The 24,074-nt window shown below is 39.6% G+C and overlaps 1 protein-coding gene across 2 annotated transcripts; it reads left to right on the top strand.

Moving 5' to 3' along the window:
• Positions 1–473: 473 nt before the first annotated feature.
• Positions 474–19,163, top strand: COPB1 (COPI coat complex subunit beta 1). 2 transcript variants are annotated; one of them, XM_058806358.1, is made up of 23 exons: positions 474–586; positions 1,413–1,493; positions 2,847–2,997; positions 3,645–3,874; positions 4,909–5,078; positions 5,234–5,348; positions 5,906–5,998; positions 6,521–6,658; positions 7,604–7,723; positions 8,146–8,253; positions 8,343–8,489; positions 8,917–9,062; positions 10,078–10,174; positions 10,791–10,951; positions 11,478–11,598; positions 11,953–12,180; positions 12,355–12,534; positions 13,335–13,479; positions 14,931–15,050; positions 15,370–15,515; positions 16,733–16,822; positions 17,551–17,706; positions 18,839–19,163. In XM_058806358.1, exons 3-23 carry the CDS (start codon positions 2,907–2,909, stop codon positions 18,896–18,898), a joined length of 2,862 nt encoding a protein of 953 aa, XP_058662341.1. In that variant the 5' UTR covers positions 474–586; positions 1,413–1,493; positions 2,847–2,906; the 3' UTR covers positions 18,899–19,163. The 2 variants fall into 2 exon arrangements, with proteins under 2 accessions (XP_058662341.1, XP_058662342.1); XM_058806359.1 differs by lacking the exon at positions 1,413–1,493 and having other exon boundaries at positions 493–586.
• The last annotated feature ends 4,911 nt before the right edge of the window (positions 19,164–24,074 follow it).

Here is a 24,074-nt window from a genome sequence, read left to right as displayed (position 1 = left end):
GCACCCTCTTCTTTATCCATTTCCCATAATCTATTTTCCAGCTCCTTACTAATTCCCAATTACTTTTTGTTCCCCACCCATTTATTTTTCCCTTTACCATTTCCCAACCCCCTTTTACTGTCTTTTTTGTTTTGTTGTTATTTACCTAATTGCTATCTATCTATATCGATCTATATCTATCTATATACATATCTTATATCTATCTATCTATATCTATATATCTGTATATATCTATATATCTTATATCTGTCTGTATCTGTATCTATCTATGTGGGGAGGGGTGTTTAATCTTATTTTCGGTCGCTATTTTCCGCTGTTTTCCTGCATCCCGAGGGTCCCGGATCCCCCCCGCGCGGGAAAACCCCGCCGTCCGCTCATGTGTGACGTCACAAGCCCCGCCCCTTCCGCCCCCGCCCCTTTCCCGCCTGGCGGCACCGCCCCTTTCGCGCTGCCGGGAGGCGTGTCCCGCCGCGGCCGCCGTACGCGCGATGTGGCCGGGGCGGGCGCGGCTCCACGTCAGCCATCGCCGGAGCGGCAGCGCCGCGGGCTCAGCTCCGCACCGGGACCGGCCCGACCCCTCTGCCCGGTACGGAGCCGCACGGCCGGCCCTCGGAGCGGCAGCCTCGCAGGGCCGGGGGATGGGGGCGGGAGCCGCTTCTCCGCTGGGCGCCGCAAGGCCCGAGGCCTCAGGGCCCCCATGTTGCCGGTGGCCCCGGCAGGGCCCCGGGGCGCGGGCGGCTCTGGGAGGGTTTGTGGCGCCCAGAGAGCTGCGGGGCTCGGGGCTCCCTCACGGGAATGGCAGGCGGACACGGGCATTGAGGGAAGTTTTGCCTCGTAGCTTAAAATGCCCGGGTTTGGAGTGGAAGTAGGAGCTGGGACACGAAGGGAAAAAATAGCCCTCAGCCGGCTGGAAATTTGTGGGGATTTTTAGCAAACATTTTGCACACTCTGTGTTATAGCTGTGCGTCAGTAGAGCGGTGCATTCCCGAGGTTTGGGTTCATTGGGTGCCCCCGTTGCTCAGGCTCCCCGGGGATGTAGGTGGCGAGCAGGCGTGGCTTTGCCTTCCTGCGCCCTGTAAACTCTTAACTTTCGATTCCCGTGGGGTCTGGTTGCGGTGCTCCATCCCTGGACGTGTTCGAGCCAGGTTGGATGGGGCTCTGAGCAGCCTGGTTTGGAATGAATTCATCTTTAAAGCCCCTTCCGACCCCAACTCTTCAGTGACTCCCACAGGGGACAGAGATGTTACTGCTGGAGAGTTAAAGCAGCACCAGATCTGTGTCCCTGTGGGCTCTCAGTGTCTCTGATTTCAACTCTTTGTGCCTTGCAAGGAGGAAAACGGGGTGGTGGTTTTCCCTGCCAGATCTCCCAGCTCGGTGTTTCACGAGAGTTGTTTTTCATTGCTGCTTTTCAGAGCCCAAAGTGCACTCATTTATCACACTTCAGAGATATGTTTGACCGTGATTTTGGAAATTTCTGCAGCTGAGATCTCTGTGTGAGTAAAGAAATGTGCCCTGCTTTCACAAGGATCTGCTTTATGGTCTGTGTCAATTGTTCTTGTAGGTGAAGGTGCCGGCTGCAGGGCTTTGAGGCAGGAATTCTGGATAACTGCACAGGGAGTGTAAGCAAAAAAGCTGCTGCTGAGGCAAGAAAGCAGTTGGGAAAGCCCTCTGAGATCATCAGATCCAACCTTTGACTGACCTTTGTCAACTGGAGCATGGCACTAAGGGCCACATCCAGTCATTCCTTGAATGAGTGGTTTATGTAGATATTTGTAAGCAACAAAGTTAAGGAATGTAGGCCTTAAAATACAGAAATTCATAATGGGAAGAGGAGAGTTTCTTTAAACATTTGTGTTGCAATTATTTTTTGGGGTGATTGTTTTGGTGCTGATTGATGTGAGTTGTTTTCTTGTGTGGAGAAAGAGACAGCAGCCCAGCTCAGCACAACTTCCCTGCTCTCTGTTCAGGGTGATGTTCTCTGCATGCCCCTTTGATGAGAAAAGGGAGTCTCAGACTTCCAGACAATTAGTATCAATAAAAGCTGATTTATTTTTGACACAATTTCTGTAAAAAGTACAAAATTGCTCATGTAGTAAACAGTAACAGTTTTCTTTGCTGTGCTTGTCAGTGTGGTATCACAGCATTAGCCAAGCAAGCTCAGGCTTGAGCATTTTTCATTACCTAAGAAATAGAATAAAAAGGTTGATTTGATCCTAGATGTCTATTACATAAAGAATAAACAAACATGAGAATGAGGATTGATACAACAAAAGGGTTGATTTGATCCTAGATATCTATTACACAAGGAAAAAAACAAACATGAGAATGAGAATTGAGCTTAATAGCAGATTTCTTTACCTGGACTGTCAGGCACACAGCAGCTTTGATATATCTGTAGCCTTCTTGTCCTTTTTCACCATAAAATGACTTGGTTTCCTCATTAGTGTCTAGTGGAGACAGTAGAGTTGAGCTGACCTGATGATCCCTGGCAGGTAAAATGCTTCTCTCTCCATCTTTCTATTCTCTCCCATCCTTGGATTTTGCTCTCTTGGATCTCATGCTCATCTTCAAAGCCTCCTGCATAGACTGATTCAGCTTGTTAATTGAGTCCAGAACTTTATCTTTTAGTTTTTTCTTTTTTCTGTGAAGTTTTTCAGCTAATTTTGCAGCTTGGGTCATTCATCTGGAGGAACACAGGAGTACAGGAGCTGGGATCAGGGAATGACTCCAGGAGGGAGAAGCTGCTGCATCCATCCTGCAAGCCTTTAAGTCAGTTATAATAATGCTTTTGTGTTTGTTAATAAAGTCTTTTAACTTTGGGATGGTTTTGTTTGCTTGGTTTTTAGGTTGTCTGACATTGTGTGAAAATATTTCTTCCCTTGAGAGAGCTGCTGTAACCAAGAGCCATGACTGCTGCAGAGAACGTGTGTTACACATTGATCAACGTCCCCATGGATTCAGAGCCACCTTCTGAAATCAGCTTAAAAAATGACCTAGGCAAGTATTGGCAGTGACTGAAGGATGCTCCATCTTACCTGAATCATTCTCTCATAGTGTCTTTCCTCGAGTATTGTTTACATTTTGTAAGCTGAAACAAGTCAGTTTCATGTTTATTTCCTGTTGAGTTCTGGAATATGTCTGTTCCTCTGTTTGATGTGCTTTGACAAGCTTCATGATATTGTTTTATGTGCTTTGGTGTACTCCACAGTCTGGGAAAATCTGAAATCTTTTTTTTTTTGGGAGTTTTAATACCTGCTTGGGCTAAGGCAGATTTGAGCAGATTTTTTTGGAATAAGCAACCAATTGTGTTGTCACTCGTTCAGTGCACTGTGGGATCTGATATATGTGTGACTCCAGGGCACATTGTAGTATCCTGGTACAAATTTAAGCATTAAAATGGCCTTGGGATTTGAACTCGTTCAATTCCAATATATTGATCTGCTGATTAGTCCATGAATTCCATGCTTATTTTTAAATATCTCTTGCTTCCTCTTTATTCTTTAATAGAAGTAAAGGGAAGGATTTTATTGATGTGCTGTATTTCACCCCTTCAGAGGAGTTTGTGTCTTCTGACACTGAGGATCAATATTCCTGTTAAAGTAGCTGTGACATGTCAGCCTTGCTCACTTCATTTCCTCCTGTAGAAAAAGGAGATGTCAAGTTGAAGACAGAGGCCTTGAAGAAGGTGATCATTATGATTCTGAATGGTGAGAAGCTGCCTGGGCTCCTGATGACCATCATACGTTTTGTGCTGCCTCTCCAAGACCATACCATCAAAAAGCTGCTGCTTGTCTTTTGGGAGATCGTGCCAAAGACCACTCCAGATGGCAGGCTCCTGCAGGAAATGATCCTTGTGTGTGATGCATACAGAAAGGTAACCTCTTGGTTAATTCATTGCTTGTGTTCCTCTGCTGGGCTTTGTACAAGGGACAGCATTTTGTGTTACTGAATAAATATAAACATTGTTTATGCTCAGCATTTCCGTCCTGTCAGCTGTGTCTCAGCGCTTCAGAGCTGGATAACTGCAGATAGGCAGCAGGTCTACTACCAAGGAGTTTTGCATTCTTTTAGTGGTACAATTTAACAAAAATGTAGTGCTCTGTTTCCTTGTGAGGGGTAACATAGTTACCATCCACCAGGAATCTTGGACAAGCCATGGGTCATAAAAGGACACTATTGTGATATGTTTGGGAAACACCTTCATAAAGATAATAAGGAGCTTCAGATTTGGGAATGGGTTGGAAACAGATGAGCTTATATATACAAGAAATTTATATCCAATGTGCAAGAATGCCCACAGGCTGAGCTTTCACAGCCATGGTAATCAGAGAAAACAAACACAATCCAGACAAAAATCCTGCAGGCTTTGTAAGTTTTATTGCACATAAATACATATTTTTAAATATTGTGGGGCAGCAGTGCTTTAGGAAAGCAATAGGAGTATGTGATAGTCTGTGATACATTGTGTAATTGGTTTTAATTAACTGGTGGGATGTCACTGGGGCCAAGTATGAAAAATCACACCCGATAGTCTTAACAAAATTACAAATACAAAAATTAGAGTGATTTCTGCTAGACAAAATAACATCCTTGTTATCAATCTTTACAGCAGCACAAGCAGTTCTCAGGCACACGCAACCTTTACCAGTATATACAAGCACAGTTTTCTGATCAGTGACTGGATGAATTTCAAAGTGACAAATACTCTGTTCAGCATCTAGACATACATCCTGGGCATTAATATTAATTTCTTGAGAAATAATAAATAAATAATTTCTTGAGAAAACAGTGAGATGTCTTTGGGAATGTTGGGAGCGTGTACCATGGGAGAGCTGAGTGTGGGAGAGGGTGGTAAGTGCATTCATCTGGAGAGTCTGGCATTTCAGCTACGTTTCCTGTTGCTTTTAGGATCTCCAGCACCCCAACGAGTTTATCAGAGGCTCCACCCTGCGCTTTCTGTGCAAGCTGAAGGAGGCTGAGCTGCTGGAGCCCCTGATGCCGGCCATCCGTGCGTGCCTGGAGCACCGGCACAGCTACGTGCGCCGCAACGCCGTGCTGGCCATCTACACCATCTACAGGTACACACCAACCGGGCACAGCTTTGGAGAGCTCAGAGATTTATCACTCCCTAGACTGCTGGTCAGAACTTCTGTGTTTGTTTGCCTTTTCTCCTCTGTTTTATGGGCATCCCTGGGTTTTACTCCACTCTTAATTACGTTTTTTTCTTCTAAAGAAACTTTGAACATCTTATACCTGATGCTCCTGAACTGATCCATGATTTCTTGGTGAATGAGAAAGATGCAAGCTGCAAAAGAAATGCATTTATGATGCTGATTCATGCAGATCAGGTAAGGATACCTGCCCTCAAAGTCATTTGGTTTAATAATTGTAAATATGGTGGGTTAGTAGCCAGTAGTTTGTTGATAGTATAAACTACTTGTATTCATAAAAAACCCCATGTATGGTAGTGTTAATGCTTTTGTGGGCTATTTGGTACTGATAATGTAGGTATTTAGTGCTCTCTTTATTTTAAAGGAGAACTACTCTATTTGGTGAAGGTGCTGAAAAATGTGAACATAACTTCACTGAGAAGTAGTCCATTATCTGCTGTTCTAAAGCTTTTGTAGTTACATGAGAAAGAAATGGTAGTGTCTGTTTAGTGTTTTGGATCACTTGTTCTACAGGCAATTGCCTTTTGTGCATAATTACCATTAGTTTGTCTCTCTTTTTGCCCTCTATAGACAGGATGGATTATTTTGCTCTTTAGGTCTACAGTGTTTTCCTAAATTGTTGAAGCATTGCATAAAGGCTGTTTTGTATTTTGATTTTTAGCATGTGTTTTTATTTAAAATTCAACTGAGTGAGCAAACTCTGAATAATATAAAATAATTTATTTTCTTTGTAGGATCGAGCTTTGGATTATTTGAGTACCTGTATTGACCAAGTGCAGACCTTTGGTGACATACTGCAGTTGGTTATTGTTGAACTAATTTACAAGGTAAAAGGGAAATGTTGTGGCACATTTAAAATAAATGGCACATGTTAATTTATAGAATTATATTAGACTGTTTTTAAAAAGGGATAGAATGTTGCTGGAAAAGGGATTTAGCTGACTTCTTGTTCATGTCAGGAATATGTCATTGCTTAATAGAGCTCAATAAATCTTGTCTCTTGAAATGATAAAGAGCTCAAGTGTGCACTGTACAGAGCAATAAGTCTCACCAGATTTGCTGTGATGGGGACAATATTATCAGAGTGGTCTTCGTGGGCATGAGCAGGCCATCTCTTACAGAGGCTATTAGAGGCTCTGCCCTTCCTTTTGATGGGAGATTTTAAGACTGTAGCATTACTCAGAGTTGTTGAGAACAGCTTTTGAAATTAGAGTTTTACAGCTGTGAATGACACTTCCTGTCACCAGAAAATGCTGTTAATTTTCTCCTCTCTGTGAGACAGTGGAGCAGGTGAGCTGTAGGATTGCTCTTTTCTTTGTGTGCCAACTGTGGATCATTCTTTTATCGAGGTCTGTCACGCGAATCCGTCGGAGAGAGCTCGGTTCATTCGCTGCATCTACAACCTGCTGCAGTCCTCCAGTCCTGCAGTGAAGTATGAGGCTGCAGGTACTCTGGTTACACTCTCCAGTGCACCCACAGCAATCAAGGTATGAAAGGGATGTTTGCAGCTCTTCAGTAGCTTCTAGTGCACTGAGGTGAACGCTGTGTGCTGCATGTTGATACTTAAGAGGGAAGGTTTTAGTAATATTTCTCATATGAAACACTATCTTAAAGTAACTCTTAGAATTGGTCACAAAAAAAGACTGAGCAGACCTGGAGCTAGTGGATTTCATGTCACTTTGGTAGAGCATAATCTTGAATACTGTGCAGACTGTTGGACCAACCTGTGATCTACTTGGCCTAGTTAGCAAAGCAGACTACAGCTGAAGATTTCAGAGATTGGATGAAATTTTTTACTCATGAATGTCACTTATTTCAGACCAGCGTAGAAGCATAAAACAGTGAAGATTCGTGTTGATTACTGATTGACCTGGGGTTCTTAGTTTTATATTTCTACAGCTGATGGTTGAGGATCACTTAGAAATTTAGAATTTGTATGGAAATTTAAAAGATAGGCTAGGCATAGGATTAGAACATTGTCACTCATAGTTTCCAAAAGTCAGGGGGAGTATGAATTCCAGCATTCTTAGTTTGGCATACTCATTTTGGTGAAGTAGACACACTGTACCTAGAAGCTGTCATTAAAACCTAATCTAGGTAGGCTAATACTGCCAACTCTTTTAAGTTGGTTTTCATGCCCTGTTGCATATTTCACAGCTGACCCAAAGCATGTCAGATAACCTATCTTATGTCTGTCTTTGAATTTGAAGTCAAGTCTGTGTACTGTAAGGTGAAGCCATTGTGAGCCTTCATGTGTGATTTTTGTAACATAGTGAACAAAAAATTTTAAACTCTGTTTATAAGGTTAATTTCTGTACCAGCTCTGAGTAGCTGCTTTAATAGTAAAATAGGAATCCTTTCCTCAATTTCAAAATTTTCCAGTTTATTCTCTTCCTGACTTAAAAAAATGGTTTTGATCCTTTTAATTTTAGGCTGCTGCCCAATGCTACATAGATTTGATCATTAAAGAAAGTGATAATAATGTGAAACTGATTGTCTTGGATCGGTTGATTGAGTTGAAGGAGCATCCCTCCCATGAACGAGTGTTGCAGGTATGTTGCTGTCTCTTTTCCTGCAAGCCTTAGGAAAGAAAAGCCTTCAATAACAAATCTCCCAGGTTTTTGCAATGAAGAGAAGAACTTCTGAAGTTTCAATTTCCTTTTGGTATGTTTTTGAACACATATTGGATGGACTTCTGTGTTTATGACTTGGCTGCTTTTGTTGTCTGCATAAAAATTAACAATGACAAATGCTGTCCTGGTTGTAAGGTTTAATGGTGTAACTGCATAGGAGATGTCTGTGTAAATGTATTAAATGAACACTGAGAAGTTCTAATGCCTGCTGCTTGCTTGGCAGTACATCATATATTATGTATCCAGAAAGGCTTTGAAAATCATTGAGGACTGAAAATTAGAATTGTATGAAGAGGAAGCAATTTAAAATGGCAAAATACTTTACTTTGTTATTGTTTCAGGATCTGGTTATGGACATCCTCAGAGTGTTGAGCACCCCAGATCTAGAAGTGCGCAAAAAGACCCTTCAGCTGGCTCTGGATCTTGTGTCTTCAAGAAATGTGGAGGAGGTAAATTATGTGCTTTTGATTCATTACGCTGTTTTCTTTCTTTTGAAAAATGTCACTTTTTAAAAAATTTGATTTGATCTTTTCTGCAGCTTGTGATTGTTCTGAAGAAGGAAGTGATTAAAACGAATAATGTGACAGAGCATGAGGATACAGACAAGTACAGACAGCTGCTGGTTCGGACACTGCATTCCTGCAGTGTTCGCTTCCCAGACATGGCTGCCAATGTTATTCCAGTGGTATGCAAATATTTCATTGTATTCTCATTGCATGTGTTACACCTGTACCCAGCACCTGCAGAATTGCTGGAGCTGAGGTGTTCCTCATAGTGGCCTCGTAATGAACCTCACAAGAACCAATGCTATTTTTAGTTCCTAAAGAAACATAGAACTTTTGATGCTGTAATTTTTTGTTTTTCTGAGACTGTTAATATATTTTTGAAGAACATGAGCTGAAGAGCACCTTTAAAAGTGCAATAATTTGGATCACTAGAAAAACAGTTTGGGAATGTGATAATTGGTACATGTTTGGAATGTACTTAAGGTTGTTTGACTTCAGTTTTTTTTCACTGGAGATGCATAAGGACTTTTATTTTTCTGAACATAGAAGGGAAGTATTATTGTATAAACTTCTCTGTTTGTGCTGATGTTCAATCTTTCCTGGCAGCTGATGGAGTTCCTTAGTGACAACAACGAAGCGGCAGCCGCCGATGTCCTGGAGTTTGTGCGGGAAGCGATCCAGAGATTTGAAAACCTCAGACCTCTTATTGTTGAGAAGATGCTTGAAGTCTTTCATGCTATTAAATCTGTCAAGTGAGTCCAGAGTATGATACCAAACAGACTTGGGAGCACCTGTGGCTCACTTGCATTGAATGTATATTGTCATTAAATATGTACCAAAATCCACGTTACCCACACAGAGTGACTGTGAGCCTAGATATTTTGAGGTAGGAGATTTCTAGGTACAGCTTTCTTCTTGCCTGTTTGTGCAAGAGGTAAATTGGGCATTTGTTGCATTGAATAAATGCAAAATGAAATAAATTCAATTTCCGTTTCTATAATGCACTTGATAATTGTAATTCTCCTTGCTCGGATGTAGTGTTGTTGATGAAGGCCAAACATAAAGTAATGTATTTATTAAAACAGAATTCCTAAGGAATTTGCACTCGTAGGCAACTGGAAATACTGTACATTTATTAGAAAGCCTAATCTAACATAGACTGAGCTTTACAAAGTATAAAGCTATTTTAGTACCTTTCAGGGCTCTAAAACCTTTGCTTGCTGATGGATCTGTAAAGGTTAAGTCATATGAGAACTTCTCTGTGTCAGAAGAGCACTCTGTCATTCTCCTAATACACAGAAAATTCTGAATCCCATCTCCATTGTAATCTCATTAAGTGGGGGAAAAAATCCCTCTGAAGCTTTGCTATTCTTTTCCTAATCTTCATTCTTGTTCTGGTTTTTCATTTTCTCCTGTATAATGGAAAAATTAGTTTGTCTCAGTTAAATGGAGAATTTAGAGCTGACTTTATTCACATGCAGTGGAGTATTTCATTGTGATCCCAATGAAATTTAATTTTGTGTATTTCAGGTTTAAAATGGAAATTAAAATGTAGCAGAGAATATATCTAATTTGATGTAATTTTTCATGAGTTTACTGAGGCTTAAAAGATAATTGCTTGTGATTTAACCTGCTTTTGTCAGTTGTGTCCTTTTGAATTTGTCAAGACTGGCCTTTACTACCTGATAAATCACTTTAAATCACTTTTCTTGGTGCTGATTTGAGTATATCACAAAAGCATGATTTAAATTACTGTTCTTGTCTCAGGATTTATCGAGGAGCATTATGGATCCTTGGAGAATATTGTAGCACAAAGGAGGATATACAAAGTGTAATGACAGAGGTTCGCAGATCACTCGGAGAGGTGTGTATGTTTTGGGGTTTTTGTGTTTCCTGGCTCTTTGTGGTTTTTACTGCCATTATGCAGTGGGTTTTCTAAGAAAAGGTATTTTAGAAAGATCAAGTAAGATATAACAGTGTTTTGAGGACTTGTGTACTGGCATTTGCACAGAAAATCTTAAGTAAAAAGTAGTCAGGGTTTTGCATTCATTACTCATTTTTTTCAAGTAGCATACTTGAGCTGAGAATAAGTGATATCTGTTACAAGAAAAGTTGGGAAATTCCTTATTTCAGAAAATTATGGCAGCTTTATATGATTTAATTATATCCAGTAGCAAAGAAAAAATGCCTTCAGTTTGTGTTGTTCTGAGAGCAATACTTCTCTAACAAAATCTAGTTCATCAATGAGAACTTTATTGCATGTATAGGAAGCTTCTGTGAGTATTTCAATATCTGCTTATTTCCTCAAATTCTCCCCAAACCGATGCACTGTAGCTGACCTTTTGGTTATAAAAACAATATTTAGAACCTTTGGTTATAAAACCATTACCTCAGTAATGCAGATAATTTTTATTAAAACCTGTAGAACAAAAATATATATTTTCTTTTAATTGTAACAGTTGCTTCCTGCTCATTTTTAGATCCCAATAGTAGAATCTGAAATCAAGAAAGAAGCTGGTGAGCTCAAACCTGAAGAAGAGGTGTCTGTGGGTCCAGCCCAAAAATTAGTGACAGAGATGGGCACTTATGCAACACAAAGTGCTCTTAGCAGTTCCCGACCTGCCAAAAAGGAAGAAGACAGGTATTTGTGATTTCATGCTTGGCCAGGAATGACTTGGTTAATTTTTATCTTTGTTTATTTGAGTGGTGTTATCTGTCATACAGAGTTCAGTGGTTGAGGGAGTTTCCTGTTTTAATCCTAGCTAGATAGAATAGGAAGTTGCCTGATTGCTTAGGATTTGTAATCAAAGCTTAGTGTATAAATAAGTGCTTTATTAATTACGATGTCCTGAATTCTAGTTGATTTTTTTTACATATAAAGTTCTCTCACAGTTTTAGTTGGATACAGAGATAGTGCCTTTAGATTAAAATATTTTCTTCCTTTTATATCACGTTGCATTCCTAGACCTCTCTCTCCCTAGTCCACATGGAAATGACTGTGGTGACTTGTGAAAATCTCTGTATCTAGAAAATTACATTGAGAAGGAAAACACTCAACCTTGTGAGGTGTTTCAAACTTGTTTTGCTTGTACAGTATGAAGGTTAACAGAAGTAGGCTGAAGATTGTCATCCAGAAGTAGTTTTCTGAGGATCATTTGTCTTTGCAGACCTCCCTTACGAGGATTCTTGCTGGATGGAGATTTCTTTGTTGCAGCTTCCCTTGCTACAACTTTAACCAAGATTGCTTTGCGTTATGTGTCCCTAGTTCAGGAAAAGAAGAAACAAAATGTGAGTCATCTCTTGTGTTTTCACATTTAAGGAACAGCTGCTTTTTCCCTCTTTTCTTTTCAAAAGATGCAAAATGGGTTAAGTCCAAAGTGCAGTGCCAGTTATGTGATTGGATAATAATGATAGTTGGGATCACAAACAGGACCTGCTGCTTTCCAGCCATTCTATCTAGACAGTCTCTAAATCATTCTGCTTGGTTTCAGATAACAAATACTAAAAAACTAAGTAATCTCTTCAGAGATGTTATGGTTTGATTAATATGCACCTTTTCCTAAATAAGTCAGAAGTCAACATTTCTTTAAAGCTGTGGCAAATGCAATAACCTTCTTCCATTCTCTTTGTGCTCCTTCTCAGTCCTTTAATGCTGAAGCAATGCTGCTGATGGCCACAATTCTCCACTTGGGAAAGTCTTCTCTTCCCAAGAAGCCAATTACAGATGATGATGTGGATCGTATTTCATTGTGTCTGAAAGTGTTGTCAGAATGTTCTCCTCTCATGAATGACATTTTCAACAAAGAATGCAGGCAGTCCCTCTCTCACATGCTGTCAGCCAAGCTAGAAGAGGAGAAACTTTCCCAGAAGGTGAGCTGTTATCAGTGTGTAACCATAAACACTTGGAGTTTTTACAGGTGTTCACATCCAAGCTGGTCTCAGAAATGTCACCATTTGACTCTGTGTAGGTGAGCCATTAGTTGACTTTTTCTGTGCTAAGGAATGGAATTCACTGTGAATTCTTGAATTGCTCTCTTCCTGCAGAAAGAATCTGAGAAGAGGAATGTGACAATTCAGCCAGATGATCCCATTTCCTTCATGCAGCTTACTGCTAAAAATGAAATGAGCTCAAAAGAAGACCAGTTCCAGCTCAGCCTTCTTGCAGCAATGGGAAACACGCAGAGGAAAGAGGCTGCTGATCCTCTTGCTTCCAAACTTAATAAGGTAGTGGGAAATCAGTGCTTTAATTGTATACATGGGATCATTTTGGGAATTGCAGACTGGAACTGATGAACCAGACTGTGCTGCTTGATTGGGAAGACACAGTTATATTCTATGAGGAGAAAAAGAAAACCACTTGTGCTTATAGTTGTTACCATCTCAAATGGGGAGAGGAAGAACAAAAAGGAAACTTGGAGAGTGCTCACCTGGTGAAATGTGGAGAACAAATTAGGGTTTGCTGCTTTGAAATCTCAGTAAAGTTCATGGGGAAGGGAGCAAGGATGCCAGAAGTGATTAAGATCCCCTTTCTTTGGCTGCTGTATCCTATTGCTAAGTGCAATGCATCCTTATTTCACTCTTGATGCCTATTTTTTCCTGTAGATTAGCAGAACCTGCTGAGGAGGTTTAAAGAGAAGAAATCACTTGAGTAATTCATTAGTTAAGAGTTAAACCCCCAGACTTTGAAAGAACAGATGAATTCTTTTTGATGTTTAAAATTACCTTTTCATATTAAGTCAGCATTTCTTTGTGCTGCTGATCATCTTAAGAATAAATAGCATTACAGTTCATATTTTAGCAACTTATTAGTTCAGAATTCATTTCATCTGGAGGGGTTTATATGTGTATAGAAATATATAGTGTGTATGCAGGGGCACATGTGAAGGAAGGCAACTTGTTTTGGAGGCCCATATTAAATAATAACCAATTTAAGTGTACTTTATTCTTATTTTTTGTCATTGTTTGAATGATTGTGTGTTTTAAACTGCTTTCTGAGGAGGTGAATCCCTTGGCTTGTGTGACAGGTGACTCAGCTGACAGGTTTCTCAGACCCTGTGTATGCAGAAGCCTATGTCCATGTCAATCAGTATGACATCGTGCTGGATGTGCTCGTGGTCAACCAGACCAGTGACACCCTGCAGAACTGCACCCTGGAGCTGGCCACGCTGGGTAAGGAGGGCTGCATGCTGCAAAAAAGCAGCTCTGAGCTTCTGGGAATTGGGCATTACCCTGCTCTAAGGAATTCCTGAAACACTTCCAAAGTGATGCCAGCTAGTCACATTTTGAATGCCTTTAGAGATATATTGGTTTAAATATTTGGTGGAAGTTTGTATGTACTGACAATGCAATCTGATGATATAAACCATAGCCAGATTTTATCACTAAAAACATAGTGTTCCATTTCCCCTTCTCCTTTTTTTTCTGATATATAGACAGGTTTTTTGATGTACTTATTTTTCATTGTGCTGCTACCATAGACAGGAAAATAAAAATAGGTCAAAATCCCAACTGGTATGGAGCAGAAAGCCATCTGCCCTAGGTGGTTTTTGCACTCAGCCTGAAGCACTTAAATACTGCATTTACTCAACTGAAACCATTCCCTGTACCAACAGCTGTACCAGAGTCTTGCTTGGACAATACTGAGGCTTCATTAACTTCTCATAGAGGAGTCACTGGAGCACATAATTCTAGAACAGTAACCAGTTTCTTATTAGTTGTCTTCTGTTTTGGCATTCAGGAACCAGTTTCTTATTAGTTGTCTTCTGTTTTGGCAGTCAGGAGCTGACATACATTTACAATATGTTAGGAGAACTCATATTATGTACTTTTCACTATAATAAACATGACTGGAGGGGCATAACCTTTCTCCTAAAATTTTGTAAATCATTTGATGAGACTAATGATGGGAATAAATCGAATGGTTGCATTATTTAATAGGTTGTATTTTTTATTTGTCAGCTCAGTAAAGTGGAATTCTGTTTTTCCCAGCTGATGTACTGTAAAAGCTGACTTGAGGCATCACTCCCATGTGTGGAGTTCATGCTGTTCATGCTGTGTTCTCAAGTTGCAGTTTAATAGAATTAAGGAGTCTTTACAATTGCTTGTTGAAGGATTAGTAAAAATGCATCCCTTAGTGTTTCCTTGGAGCAATTATATTCAGAATCAAGGGGATATTTTGACCTTTTAGTAAATAGCTTGGTGCCTATAGTGCTGGACATTGTACTTTGGATTTGAGGCACTTGACTATAGGGTTAGGCCTTATGATGATGTCACTGATTAAAATACAAGGTAGAATTAACCATTTCCTTGTTAAAAATTATTACTAAACTCCATCCAAAGCCCATTTAATTCAGTATTTGCATTTGTTTTCTGTGGGGTTTGGGTGAACACAGCAATATTTTAACTGAAATTGTTATATAATGTAATTTCTCTTGCAATTAGGAAACTATAAAAAAAATAACAACCAATTCCAAATCAATTAATATTTTTATGGTGGTGTTTAGTGCAGCTCTATAGATGCAAAAATTGAATGACAAGAAAATAAAACCTGTTGTTCAGAAGCTAAGCTCATTGTATACTGCTAGTGTTCCCTGATTTCATCTCCCAATTTCTTTACACAGGTGACTTGAAACTTGTGGAGAAACCATCTCCTCTGACACTTGCTCCACATGATTTTGCAAACATTAAAGCTAATGTCAAAGTTGCTTCTACAGAAAATGGAATCATTTTTGGTAATGTTGGTAAGTAAACAATTTCAGTGTGCAAAATTAACATGAATGCATTGTATTTGTAACTGCTTAATGAGCTCAAAAATAAAGCCCTTCATATTGAAAGAAGAAATTAAATTACAATGTAAGAATATTTTGTGATGATTTAAAAAAAAGCTGTATCACTGTTACTTAAAACCATTGTAGAATGTGCTACCTTTAGGACAATTGTCAGCATGAGATTGAGCAAGGGTTGGCTGTTGTTAACTGGCAGATGGTAGCTCAGCACCCTTATTAAGAGCAAATTCACTTTTTGGAACATTCAGAAGTGGTTTTGTGTGTTCTCTTGCAGTGTACGATGTCTCTGGAGCAGCCAGCGACAGAAACTGTGTGGTTCTCAGTGACATTCACATTGACATCATGGATTACATCCAGCCTGCTTCCTGTACAGATGCTGAGTTCAGACAGATGTGGGCAGAATTTGAGTGGGAAAACAAAGTTAGTTTTTGAGGTTTTTTTCTATGTTACTTTGTTGATGAGATACAATTCTGTCTCTTGTTCTACAGCAGCTCATTGCAACAGCATTGTCTATTGCCACATAAACCTCATTCAACATCCTCATTGGATGCTTGCCTCAAGTAGCTTATTCTCTTACAGCTATCTTATCAGTTTCACCAGCTTAGCAATGCAATAACTGGGGTTTTGGCTTGCAAAAGAGCTTGTGTGCATTGAGCTTTACCTCCTCTATGGAAGCTGTCCAAGCTGACTGGTGATTGCTGTGTATTTTGGCTCAAAGGTGAGATGGCAACAAATTTAGGTTTATTCTGAGGCTGCAGAATTACTCACGCTGCTCAGCCTCTCCAGTTCTAATCACATTGTCCTGTGGGTTGCAAGAGACCTTCTAAAGGTTGTTTAGTCCAGCCCCCTGCCAGGGGGACAGGAACATCTTTCTTTCACCTTGCTACTTTACAGTACAACTGTAGCATAAAGTTCTGGGTGCTGTGTAAGACCCGCAAGACAGTGGTTACACTTCTTAGTAACTAGGGTGCCCAAACCTAAAAAAAAAGGGTTTAAGGGAGATGATATATAAGAATGAAATAGAAGCAGAATGGGAGATACTTTACATGAACTGTAGCCTTGTGTGGTACATAGGTGTGCTCACTTGGGACTAGATTTAAATGTCTCAGGGGAACTTGTGCACAGTATATTGTAATGGATTATATATGAAGCCTTAGTAGTTTGTAAACTCCTCCTAAGAGAAATGTTAAAAACAATTTAAACAAGGCACATAATATGCAATATGATAAAGCCAAGGCAGCCCAGAGAGCGTTGTTGCTAGAAGAGGAAGATGAAAGGAATCTTTATCACTGGTTAAAAGCAAACTTTGGACTAGGTGTTGCTTTTTCTTGTTCTGGCAATGTGTAAACTGTATTCAGACAAGGAGTCCACTGTTTGCTGTAGATAATCTAGATGTTCAACAGAGTATCCTATTCACCCAATAGATTTTAGCAACCATGGTAATAGCATGAAATTTTCCATCTTAACAAGTGGAGGGCAGGAGGGGAAGACTTCCTGTGCATGCAGCTTACTGAGTGTGCTGTTCCTCAAGGAGGAATGTGGAAGTGATCTCCTTTATAGAGCCCTGAAGAAGAGATTTCAGAAATACCTGAGGAGCTAATTAAAGTAATTGCCTTTTTTTTTTGTCCTTCTTGAAGGTAACAGTGAATACAAATATCATTGATTTAAATGAATACTTACAGCACATACTGAAGTCAACCAATATGAAATGCCTGACTCCAGAGAAGGTGAGTTATTTCTTGGAGAGTTTTAGATAACTTTTTTACTTCCTGTACTTTATTATTTAATTTGTTCAACATTTGTTGTTAATATTCTTCAAATAAATGAAATTAAATGAAACAAAATGAAATAGTACATGTACCTCAAAGCTTTTACTCTGAAATGAGTAGAAGCAGATAAATGTTACCAAAATTCTGTTGTCCCAAGGTGAAAAATCAGAATGTCCATTTTGATTCATAGTAGCTAAGCTGCAGCATAGACTTTATAGGACCATCTGTTTACATAACGGGTTTTTTAGTAGCTCCATATTTCTTCCTTCTCTGACAAAATTTACCTTTCTTTTGCCAGTTTAGCCTTTTTGTTGTAAAGCAAAACAAATATATATAATAGCTACTAGCTGTTAAGATAGACCATGTATGATAGCTATTACATGGGTAGTAACCAAATTTAGTAGCTATTTAACTTCTTTGCCATTTTGCTGTTGATTAAAACAAACCATAGAATGCCCACCTGCCTTGTCTTGATGAATTCTATAGACTGCATAATTCCCAGTACGAATTCTAGAAAAAGGCCCACTGCTGTTTCCCTGTGCATGATTCCCACATGTTATAAAACATTGCAGGTGAAGAAAGAAGTGTAAACATGACACATTGATAACTGCCTAGAGAACTTAGGCTGAACTAAACTGTGTTCAGAGGATTTTGGTTTTTTAAGGGTTCCCATGTGCTTTCCACAGGCCCTTTCAGGCTACTGTGGCTTCATGGCAGCCAATCTTTACGCCCGCTCCATCTTCGGGGAGGACGCCCTGGCCAACGTGAGCATTGAGAAGCCGATCCACCTGGGCCCGGAGGCGCCTGTCACGGGCCACATACGCATCCGGGCCAAGAGTCAGGTATGGGCCTTGCCACCCTCACCCTTTAGGGCAGTGTACCGAGCACTCCCAAACATTACAGACTTTTTACAGTCCTTTCTCCTGGTGCGTTGCCATAAAATTGGCCTTTGCGCCAAGATTTCCCAATTTTGTCCATAGTACTGCAAATAGGATGTTATATTTTATTTGCTTTTAAATAATAAACCAAATATGCCCCAGGGTTACATGATGTTTTCCCAACCAAATTGCACATTTCAGTGTCACACAACAAGGAAATTTTATGCATGTGATTGCTATTCACTGATTCTTTTTAAAAACAACAAAAGAAAATCCCAAGGTTTTTAGCAGGAGTTATTTATGTAGATATGAATCTGCTTTGGCATTTAGAGTTTCTACCTCCCAACTAAAAAAAAAGACTGGGATTTGGGATAAATAAAACAAAAACACCAATGTAAAATAGAAATATTTTAAACAGTGTACAATAAAGGAGTACTTGAGAGTTTTCATATTCAAAGAAAACATTTCGTTTATGTGATGTCACTACAAAGATTTTGGTCTGGTTTAAATTAAAGTTTCTGATATGTTACAGTGCCATTTTTACAGAAGACTGCATTCAATTACATATACCAGCATGGTTGCATCTTGAAATCATTGTGCTATTGAATATGTGGATTTATTCATGCAGTTTCTTTTGATGATTCTTCAGTTTTTGTGCAATATTACTCTGGCTCTGTGATGAAATAATTTTCCATAGCTGTGGTGCACTGAGTGTACTGGTATCAGCACTGGGACTTTCAGCAGTTTAATTTCAGTAACTGGACAGGCAGTTGTCATTTCTCCCCTGGTAGTCCGGGGTGGGAGGTCAAAAGCTTACAATATATTTTAGTCTTTTGCTTTTCATATGGATAACACATGTAACAGTTGCCAGCTCAGTTAAGTTTCATTGTCTCAATAATATATGTAGACCTAACCTTTACCTAGTGATAAGGAAGTGAGCACTATGAAATGTACAAAGAAGTGAGCAGCTGGAAATTTCCATGCCATTGATTTAATAGATTTCTATATATGGAATTTCCATTTTAATATAGATGAGATAAAGTTCTTTTCAAGTGAAGTATTTGTGTCATGATTGTTGTTTTCCTTTTCCTTACAGGGAATGGCCCTGAGCCTTGGAGATAAGATCAATCTGTCTCAGAAGAAGACAAGTTTATAAATTTTACCTAATGTCTCTTCGGGTCTTTTACAGTTTAACCTTAGGTATGTGGCTTTTGGGATCCAGAACATCTTATATTCTTCAGTGTTCTGTAATTGTAGAAGCCAAGCTTTTGAGCTGAAAGCATTCCAGCAGATAATTTATAGGTTCTCCATGATTGATATCGGGCAAATTTTAAATCTCCAGGTTTTTTTTTCTTTGTCCTGGAAGTCATGTTTTCTTTGTCTCTAATATATACTGATGCTCACAGTACAATAAACAAGTTATATCAGTACTGCTTTGTCTGTCAATTATAATCTCTGTATGATCTGATCAGTGTTGAATATCTGTCTGGGGCTACTTGGATACTCTGAGAAAGTTGCAGTCTGTAATTGCTTCAGTGTTTGCAGTAATGACTAGGCCTGAATATGTGAATGTGTGATCATAATTCTTAAAATACTCTGGTATACCTAGGAGAATATAAATTTGCCAGCTAAATTAAAGGCTGCATATTCTAGATGGTAATGTAATAACTTGGCACAGACAAGCTTGTAGTATCAAAAAAGAGACTGGCAAAATTCAGCTCTTTCCAGCAAGTTGTAGAACCTTAAACTTTGTTTCTGAAGTGCTTTCCTAGCAGTGTTATCCTGAGTAACATAACATTGCTGGTGGTGTTCTTATTTTTCAGTTACTGTGAAAAAGACAGCCAAGTGCAGCATTAAAGCTGTAGCAGCATAAGCAGTTTTTCAGTGAATGCAGCCTTTGGCCATGTGTGTGAGCTCAGGAAGGAAAGATTCAGACTCATTGTGAACTTGCAATGAATTGAGCTATGTTGAAAAGAAAGACTTGTGAGTGAAGGTCAGGTCAGGATGTTGAAGTGAATTAACACCATTTGGCTTCTAAATCTTATGCACATTAGCAGTGGATAAAAACATATAACCATAGAGTGAAAATACTGTCTGCTGTATCTGTTCAGCATTAATTCTGAATTTATTAAATTGTTGCGAGCAATTGCTTCTACAGAAGAGTGTCCAGAGCCAGCAGTGCTCTTCCAGTTGGCTGAAAGTCCTGCTGCTGGATTTCCACAGCTGTGACCTACTCCAGAAGGACAGAAGAAAATACTCCATGTAGCTGATTCCCAAAACATTTCAGGCCTCAGCGATGAAAATACCTTTTTTTTCATTCTGAATTAGCACAAGGAGCACACACGTAAATTCTGAAATGAAATAGTTAGGGCTACAGTATTTTATCTGGCTAAAGGATGGCCCTAGAAGTGCAATGCAAAACCTGAGCATAGTTTTGCTGAATGACCTATTTATTTTTCATGTTTTGAAATCCCTGTTTGGTTCTGCCATTGTTTCGTTCTTTAGTGAAAGCTCTAGCTTGTGAATAACGTGATAGCAGCAAGAGCTGAAGCTCTGAGTGTGCAGGACTGCTTTGATATTGTCCTTATGTCTCTGCATGATCCCACAGCAGCCATATTCCTTTCTGGGGAGTTACTCCAGATTCACAAGGATGTAGAGATAATCAAATTCTGATCTTAACTGCTCAATACTTCATCATTTGGGGGTGAGAGTGCTGATGGGAGAAAAGCAATAGGAGTATGTTGTATGGGATCTCCTGGGAAATTCCATGGATATCAGTGTGCTGCTCTGAGGTGAGTGTGGGGGATCTCATTCTGCAGTCACTTAAAGCCAAACCAAGGTAAAAGAAAATCCTAGGAGTCCAATGGATGGTTTCATCTCTTCATGAAGACACTGTGAGTTGTAAGACACTAACAGAGACTGAATCATAGCTCTGTGGGCACTGACTGGTTTGGATGGGATGAATTTGCTGACCACAGCCAAGGAAAGGATGTTTTTGGAGAAGGAGAATGACTTCCAGTGTGTGTTATCCAAGCCATGCTTCAGTCACAATCTGCTCTCCTCACTGGAGAATAGAAAAACATCCTGGCACGTGCAGTCATGCATATTTCAAGTGGCTCTTAGTCAGCTGGGAGGGGAACATAATTTTGTTTGGGATATTTTTTGCTGTCAGGATTTTATGGAAGGACATGGAAACATTTGTGTAGCAGGAGCTGCCATGACTTTGGGATTCATTTTCCACCTGCCATGCCTTCCAGTACCTCTTCTGCAGAATTGGTTTTGTACAAACATTTTCCTTGGTGGCATGCATTTTTTCAGTAGCCTGAACACTGAAAATGTTAGATATGTGTTTCATGTCTTTGCTTCAGAGATGAAATTCCCTTTTTTTATACATCCATCCTCTTGTGTTCTGGCTAAGATTTTGCTCAGCAGCTCAGATATCAAATTGCTTCTGGTCTTGTGCATACAAAGGAATATCTTCCACAGACCATCATTCTTCAGGAGCCACTTGCAGCTTTTTCACTGCAGTAAAAGCTGGTGTACAGCTGTGGCTCTGAATTGTTCCAAACTTGATATCAGAAGTTGCTATACCCTGTTTTCTGCACAGGAGTGTGTATTGCATGTGCTATGGTTAAGGGAGTGTTATTCCACTGCTCTGATTTCAGAAACTTGCATGTGTGTGTTGCTGTGCTAGGGGTAAGGGAGTGTTATTCCACTGCTCTGATTTCAGAAACTTCTATAAGAACAAGAATAAATTATCAGGAGGAGTAAATGGAGCAAAAAAGCTTGCTGCTTTTCCATTAAAAGTTTTAGAAAGTCATTGCAGGATGCAGTGTTAGAATAGCAGGAAGCCAGTTTGTACTATGCCCCTGCTCCTGGTGTCCCTGCTGCAAGGAATCACAGCCAGGTTTATTTATTCAGGGCCTCATGAGGATTTGTATTTATGTTTTTTTATGTATTTATTACTTAGATGCTAACATGAGAAGCAGGAATGTTTACCTGAGGACAGACAGATGTGGACAGCTCTTATTTGAGAGTCAAATAAGACTTGGGCCTCATCCTAACAAAACAGGAATAGGGAGACTGAATTTATAGAAACTTTATAGGTAGTGTAAAATAAAATAAATTATAAATCAGGCCACAGAGGGACTTAATTTGTACACTGGCCTTCAGAAAGGTTTGTAAGTGGTTCTGTAAAGGCAACTTTGTGCGCCTCTGAGAAATGTGAAGCCTTGTGTGAGGTGTTTGCTCTCTGTTGTGTGCTTTCTGGCACAAAGCTGCAGCTGAAACACTCAGTCACTTAATCCTAATTGAGCAGCATCCCAACACCAATTTAAAGCATTTTATAAATTCTTCAAAGTTTTCTTGTGTTGTTACACCAGGGGGTGCTGTCTTGCAACTGATAATTTTTCAGAGACTGTTTATGCCTTTTTTTTAAGTGTTAAGGAAGAAAGTAAAGGATCTGGTGCAGGGGTGTGCTGCAAATTTTGTCATATAAGCAGTAGGGAGTAATTTTGGCCCACTCTTGGGGTCACTTTCCATTGGTTTTTGTATATTTTTAGGTTGCCTAGCTAAGTGTAAGCAGTGCACACCAATTCACAGCTCAGATTACTAATACAGTACATCTGTTCAAACACTGCCTTGTCTCTAGAGATTTTGCTTTTCTAAAGCACAGTGAGATGGATTTGGCTGTGCACAGCTGGCCTAGGGAGGATCTCCCATTTGAGAGACATGAAAATGAATTCACTAAGAAAGGGATGTAGGTGTAATATAAGAAATTCTAGCTGTAACTTTGCCTGTACACTTGTGATACTAACCTAGGCCATTTTCTGTTTGAGCAAAGTCATAAAGTAACCACTGTATTTCACTAGATATTTCTTTGGAATTTTTTTGGTATATATTCTGTAACTTGTGATTTTAACCTTTTCTAAATTCTTTGTATAATTTTTTTTTTCATCAGTGATCCACAATTGTTAAGAGTAGAATGGAATTGCTACCAAAATGTGATTTCTTTTGTTTTGAAAGATGAGCATAATTCTTCCAGCTATAGATTGTAGGTATTTTATAGTTTGATTATAAAGTACAAATATTTTATGTAGATAAAATGTAGCCATTTTATACTTGTCTAAACCAGTTACTTTAGACAGGTACAATATCTGCAGTTTCTATTGCTTGTAAGTGCCTATTTTGCTCTTTCTTTTGCTGAAATTTCATTTAGGAGAAGCAGAACATACTGAGCTTATTGTTATCCTGGCCCTAGCTCAGAAGCAGTGTTAGTGGGTCTCACTGTTCCTGCATCTTATTCACAGTGGTTTTCAGGTTTGATGATGTTTCAGGTCTTTCCTGTAATAGCTGATCAAAGTCTGCCACAGCAGATGGTCACACTACATCTTCTCACTAAAAATGTGATCTCTTCTTTTTCTAAGGTCTCACAGTACCAGAAAGAGTTGTAAGAATTTTATCATGCTTCTGATTTTAGTTATGTCCTAAGTTTGGAGATGAATTTCAAAATGCAGTGATGACTTCTTAATCTGATCTTTCTGAATAACTTCTATCATTAATATTTAGACACAAGAATAAGCAATTATTTCTGCTGTGTTTTTATTAAGCTATAGGTAAATATTTTATTACTTTGTAGAAATTTCACTCAGATGGAATTCCCCATGTCCTTTTGGTTTTTCCTTCCTTGATTTTAAGTATTTTTCCCTCACCGTGATCTCTACATGATCTGTGCAAAACTACCATGATGTGTTGCATAGGCATCCCTAATTTTAATTGTTTTTCACATGAGATTCTGTCTTTTTTTAAATATCCATTGAATTCAGTGGTGCTAGTGGACCACTTTCCTCTGAGCTATGACTAAAAGTGATGAAAGGGTTGTTCATGTGCAGAAGCATGCACCATTTAGCAGGAGATTCTTTTTGAGGCCAGGAATTGTGGGTGACAAGCCTATGTAAGCCCCTTCAAATTTGGGATGGTAGAATTTTCACCTCAGAGGTGTCCTAACTTGTGGCAGAGCTCTGTGGGACCTGTGGGTACTGAAAACCCACTGGGTTCATCTCTTTTAATAATGCAGTGCATGTTTTTAGGTGGGATCTGCTTTGCACATTCAGTAGTCTTTGGGATGGGCTCGAACTTGGTGCAGTTTTCCTCCTGATGGGACCTGAAGTTGTGACCCAGGCCACAAACCTGTGCCTCACTGGCACCGTGGCTGCCAGCACCTGCACAGTGTAAGTGTCTGTGGGATGTGCACCTGGACCAGGACCTGGCAACAGCTTCATTCCTGCCCAAAACCAAGCCTAGACTAGCAGTACCTGAATGGCAACAGGTCA

This window comes from Ammospiza caudacuta, chromosome 6, assembly GCF_027887145.1.
Source record: "Ammospiza caudacuta isolate bAmmCau1 chromosome 6, bAmmCau1.pri, whole genome shotgun sequence".
NCBI lineage: Eukaryota > Metazoa > Chordata > Aves > Passeriformes > Passerellidae > Ammospiza > Ammospiza caudacuta.
This window is presented reverse-complemented; position numbering and strand designations above follow the sequence as displayed.